The sequence below is a fragment of the Elephantulus edwardii genome, unplaced genomic scaffold (genome assembly GCF_000299155.1).
Source record: "Elephantulus edwardii isolate Elephantulus edwardi_28Jun2011 unplaced genomic scaffold, EleEdw1.0 scaffold00425, whole genome shotgun sequence".
Classification (NCBI taxonomy): domain Eukaryota; kingdom Metazoa; phylum Chordata; class Mammalia; order Macroscelidea; family Macroscelididae; genus Elephantulus; species Elephantulus edwardii.
This window is the reverse complement of record NW_006400175.1, coordinates 1,251,573-1,257,686: the sequence shown is the minus strand read 5'-3', so window position 1 is coordinate 1,257,686 and position 6,114 is coordinate 1,251,573. Positions and strand designations below refer to the sequence as shown.

The window sequence follows — 6,114 nt, the reverse complement described above, 5'->3', positions numbered from 1 at the left end:
GTAGGCTCTAATAGGCTGCTTCCTGAGCACAAAGCTCAGAGTGGCCACCCCTGGTAAACCCAAAAAGTGTACCTATTGGTAACCCCAGTCCTTGGTACCTAATAAATCATGGCTTCAACTGGTGTTAACTTACACCAACCTTATATGTATAGTATAAAAATATGCATAATTTGTATTCAACTTTTACAAACTTGGTACTCTTTCACCCATAAACATTGTTCTGTTAACTTCAATAATTTTATGCCATCCTTTATCTTGTCCATCCTTAGACCTGAGGCAAGAAAGAAGACCTTGGGGTACTTACCACTGTGCAGCAGAGGGGCCAGAACCACCAGAGAAGAGTCAGAGCCAGGAGCAGAAACAGGATTAGCAGGGCAATGGCCAGAATGGTGCCATCAGACTGCAGAACCAAGAGGAAAAAAATGGTTAAATGGGATTATGGGTGCAACAAAAACATATACTTGGAGTTTGATTTCCTCTTGCCCATATTCCCAACATCAGTGGCAGAGCTAAGGCCTAAAAGAAAAGCACTCATGCCAAACAAATGGCTAACATCATTCTGGGGGCTCCCTAAGTGTACTCTATTTAGCAATGCTGTTGAGAGTCACATTGTCAAGTTGATTCTGATTCATGGTGATGTTGTGTATGGAAGAGATTAATTTCTCCAGAGGCTTTTCATTACCTTGCCCTTTTTGGAAGCAGAATGCCATGCTTGTCTCACAAAGTGCCACTGGCCAGTTCCAAACTATCAGTCCATACAGCAAAATCTTTGTCCTTTAGTACATTCCAATTCATAACAACTTTCTACTGGGTTTTTGTTTGTTTTTATTTTATATTGGTTTGCTCACAAAGTTTGTATGTATTGTGTTTCACACTATGCTTCCTTCATATTGTGTTTCTTACAATCATTCACATGCATTATTCTTTATAAAATCAATCACCTTTGGTGCCCATCATCATTCAACCTTTTCAGGTCCCTGCCGGATCCTTCCCATTTCCTTCACCCCCTCCCTCTACCTACCAAACTGTGCAATCCTATGGTTTCTCCCCTACCCACCCTGACTCCTGTGGTCCCACCCCTTCCTCTACGGGCCCCCATACATGTTTTACTAGTTATTCTTCAATTTTTTCCAATAATGGTATTTTGCAGTATTTGTCCTTGTAATACTGAGTTCCTTTCATTCAGCATAATTCTCTCCAGTCTCTCAAGTTATGTAATATTTTTGAAATCATTGATCCTGAGTACTGCATAGTATTCCATTGTGTGAATGTATCACAATTTTTCAATCCATTTAGTTGTAGTTGGACATCTGGGCTGTTTCCATGTTCTTGCTATGATGAATAATGCTGCTTAGAACATTGGCATACAGACTGTGTCTCTGTTTTAATTTCCTTGAAGTAGAGTTGGACAATGACTAGGGAAGATAGAAGGAGAATTGACGCCTTTGAGCTGTGGTGCTGGAGAAGAGTATTGAATGTACCATGGACTGCCAAGAAAACAAACAGATTCATCGTAGAGAGGATTAAACCAGGCTGGTCCTTGGAGGCAAGGATTCTGGGGCTTCGTCTGACATACTTTGGACATGTTGTAAGGAGAGACAGGTTTTTAGAGAGGGACATCATGCTGGGTAGAGTACAGGGACGGCGCAGGAGGGGAAGACCCTCTATGAGGTGTATTGATTCAGTGACTGGGGTAATCGGGATGGGTGTGTCAGAGGCAATGAGATTGGCACAGGATAGGGCACGGTTTAGGGTTGTTGTACATAGAGTCGCAAGTGACAACAACAACAACAACAACAACAACAACAACAACAACAACATATTTTTAGTAGTGAAATAGCTAGGTCATACAAAATTTCTATGTTTAACTTATTGAGAGAACACCAAACTGCCTTCCAGACTGGTTGTATAATTTTGCAATGCCAACAACAGTGTGTTAGAGTTCCCACTTCTCCAATATTTATTGTTTGCTGCCCTGCTAAACTTTGCCACTAGTACTGGGGTAAGGTGGTATCTCATTGTGGTTTTGATTTATATCTCTCTTACGGCCAATGATTTTGAGGCTTTTTTCAAGTGTCTATTGGTCATCCAAATGTCTTACTCTGTGAAACGGCTTTCTGTGTCATTTGTCCATTTTGTAATTCGGTTATCTATCTTTTTCTTCTATAGGTCAGGAGTATTCTGTGAAATTTGTTACAAAATCCTTGAATGAGATGCTATTGCCAAATGCTTGTTCCCAGTTGGTAGGCTTTCTTTTCACCATGTTGAAAAAACTTTTTGATGATTACAGAGATATATTCTTTAAAAGGTTTCATACATCAATTTTATCCTCTCCAGATTGTGCATTTCTGGCTGTATTTGTCAGCCTCTTTATATCATAGACTAAGCATTCTAAGCTTGATCCCAGTATGTCTCTTCTGAATTTTATGGTTGTGAGCCTTACTCCCAAGCCTCTGATTTACTATGAATTGATTTTTGTGTATGGTGTGAGATATGGATCCTGTTACAGTTTTCTGCAGGTAGCAGTTCACCTTTGTCCACACCATTTGTTGAATAGATTTTCATTTCCCCATTTGATAGGTTTTATTTCCTTGTCACTTATCAGTGTACCCTCGATAGAGAGGTCCATTTCTCCATTCTCGATTCTGTTCCATTTATTTATGTGCCTGTCATTGTACCAGTACCATTTTGTTTTGATTACTTCTGCTGTGTAATAAGTTTTGAGGTCAGGGAGTGCTATGCCTCCCACTTCATTTCTGTTTTTCAGAAATTATTTTCTTATACAGGGTCTTTTTCCTTTCCAAATAAACCTGGCAATTAACCTTTAGGTCTTCCTGAAAAATTAATTCATTATACGGATTGGAATTGCACTGAATATGCAGATTGAATTTTAAGGCTGTAAATCCTGATTGGAGGGACATATAATCTTTCTCCCATGGACCACAGACATTTTGACAAGTTTCGACACTTGACATTTTGAACAAGCTACAAATTCCTTTTTTTAAGAAGTATAAACTTTATTTAAAACCACTCGTAAATTGTTGTGTAACCAGAATGATACAATTTATAATTTTTTTTTTAAAAACCCTTATGACAAAGATTTAAAATATATTTTCAATTATAGTATTCATTTAGCCTTCTTCCATTAGAACAATTAAAAAAATTATGTGCTTTAAACTAATGAGACACACAAAGGAGATATATAATAGTCCATTTCCATAATGACCTTTACATGAATGTTTCAATACTAGTTCATGTACGCAACATGAAATCAGGTACAACTGTGGTACACCAATAGTTAGCTTAGTTAGGCCTTTCAAGTAACTTGCAATTCCATTTGTCCTGTCTTCAAGTACTGTTAAAGGTGACCCTTTGGATGGGGCAGGAAGCACACGATGTGACAGCATTTGCCTGCGCTGCTCCCACAGTTATTTTTGGGGAAAACTGCTCTCTAGTTTGACCATGTGGGACTCCTTAACTCAGGAACTTTGGGGAACAAACGGCTGTCAGACCTGACTACGCAGGATCCCTAACTTGGGCAATAGGGAGGTCCTGGACCCCTCGAAAGAGGTGACAAGCCACTTCTAGATGGGAACAACAGGCTTCCTCCATGCTCATTCAGGTATTTTTGGGAACAAACTGCTATAAGACCTGACCACACAGGATCCCTAACTCAGGCAACAGGGAGGTCCTGGACCCTTCGGAAGAGGTGACAAGCCACTTCCAGACGGGAACAACAGGCTTCCTCCGTGCTCACTCAGGTATTTTTGGGAACAAACTGCTATAAGACCTGACTGTACAGGATTCCTAACTCAGGCAACAGGAGGTCCTGGGACCCTCAACAGAGGTGAGAAGTCACTTCCAGAAGGGAAAAATAGACTTCCTCAGTGCTCAGTCAGGTACTTTGGTGAACAATCTACTGTCTGGCCCGTGGCTTTACAGGTCTTGGGCCAAGAACGAAACACAAATATATAGGTGTTTCACAAAACATTGCTGTATCCTGGTTAATTTTATAGTTATAACAACCTAATATATACTAAGACTCCATAATGTCAAGAAAGCAGCAATCCACATCAGCTGTTATGAAGAAACAAAATAATAACCCTTCTCCTAAAAAAGCAGACCCAACAAATACCCCAGATACAGAGTATCAGAAGAAATATGATGATATAGAGTTGCTTGATCAGCTACAGAAAAAGATGCAAACGTGGGAAGAAACAATGGAAGTCAAAAAGAGAGCAAATAATTCAGAGAAAATAATCCAGAAGAAATATATAGATGAGGAGAAACTTGAACAGATATTGATGAAAATACAAAAGATGGAAGAAAAACATTGATAGAATAGACAAAGAGGTACAAGAAATTAAAAAAAAAATCATCATAAGAGAGAGAGGGTACAGCCAACACAGTACTGGAAGTAGCAGAAAAGCATGAAAATGCAATCGAGAATATTAAGACTGAAATGGCAGAAGTGTCCTACATGATAGTAGGACAAAAAAAGAAGAATTGAAGAGATGGAACAGAGAGTCAGTGAGCTGGAAGACAAAAGCCTCACTAGAAACCTACTTGAAGAAAAAAACAAAGACGAGACATAAGGAAAATGAAGAAAACATTAGAATTACGTGGGATGATATCAAACGGAATAATATACATAGGACTGGAATTCCAGAACACAGGAGGAACAGGGAAGTCACTGAGAAGATTGTAGAAGTATTAGAAAAGGATTTCCCGGATATTTTGAAGAATTGGGAAATCCACATCCAAGAAGTATAGAGAACACCAAATAGACTTAGACCCCAAAAGAAAAACACCAAGACATATCATAGTCAAATTTTTTTAAATTAAAAGGATAGAATTCTAAAAGCAGAATGAGAAAAGCAAAGAGTTACCTACAAAGGGGAAACAATTACATTAAGTTCTGATTTCTCAGCAGAAACCATGCGAGCTAGAATGGGATGCCATATACAGAAAGTAAAAAGATAACAATTGCCAGCCAAGGATCCTTTATCCAGCAAGGTTCTCTATCAAATTTGAAGGGGAAATTAGATTCTTTGCAGAAAAGAAGTACCTTAAGGAATTTGTGAAAACAAGACCAAAACTACAAGAAATTTTAAGTGAAGTCCTACACACCAAGATGCCAAAGGAAAGTAAATGGGCTATAGTAACCAGAAACAACAGAAACAAGAAACATGATAAAATGGCAAAAGTAAAACTCGGCCTGACTATAATCACACTTAATATGAATGGACTAAATGTACCAATTAAGAGAAAAAAAGAGTAGGAGAATGGATAAAAAAACCAAAGCCCATCAATATGTTGCCTAAAAGAGAGACATCTAAAAAAGGAAGACTCCAAAATCAAAGACTGAAAAAAAAATTACCAAGCAAATGGCGACCTCAAAATAGATTTTAGAATGAAAAACACCATTGAAGAGAAGAAGTACATTACATACTGATTAAATGCACAATAGATCAAGAAGACATAACTTTGGTCAACATTTATGCACCAGATGACATAAAACAACGGTTACCAGAATTGAAGGGAGAAATAGACAGCACAACAATGTAGTAGGAGATTTCAATGGACCACTATCACCAAAGGATAGGCCAACTCAAAAGAAAATCAACAAAGATGCAGAAGATCTAAACTGTACAATCAGACAACTCGACCTTATGGATGTATTCAGAGAACTGCACCCAACTAAAACTCAATTCATTTTACTAGGTCACAAAAGAAGCCTCAACAAATTCAAAAACACTGAAATAACACACCACAATGCCATAAAATTAGAAATTAACCACATAAGAGTAAAGCTTACAAAACCACCCATGTGGAAACTAAATAACTCTCTGCAAGAACATGATTGGGTTATAGAAGAAATAAAGAATTAAATAAAAAAGTGCCTGAAACAAATGATAATGAACTTACCAAAATCTCTGGGACATAGTTAAGGCAGTCCTCAGAGGGCAATGTGTTCATATCAATAAGCACACACATAAAAAAGGAAGAAAGAAGAGGAATCAATGATCTAACTCAAAACCTTCAGCAAATAGAAAAAGATCAACAATCTAATCCAATAGCCTCTACAAAAAAAGAAATTATAAGGACAAGAGC

At 38.0% G+C, this 6,114-nt stretch overlaps 1 protein-coding gene across 1 annotated transcript in view; it reads right to left on the bottom strand.

Annotated features, from left to right (window-relative positions):
• Positions 1-304: 304 nt before the first annotated feature.
• Positions 305-6,114, bottom strand: part of ANTXR1 (anthrax toxin receptor 1) — a gene marked incomplete at its 3' end in the record, with an annotated part of 308,898 nt that continues 303,088 nt past the window's right edge. The window contains exon 13 of the mRNA XM_006902541.1: positions 305-400. Coding sequence (XP_006902603.1) covers positions 305-400 — 96 coding nt within the window. The remainder of the gene's footprint in view (positions 401-6,114) is intronic.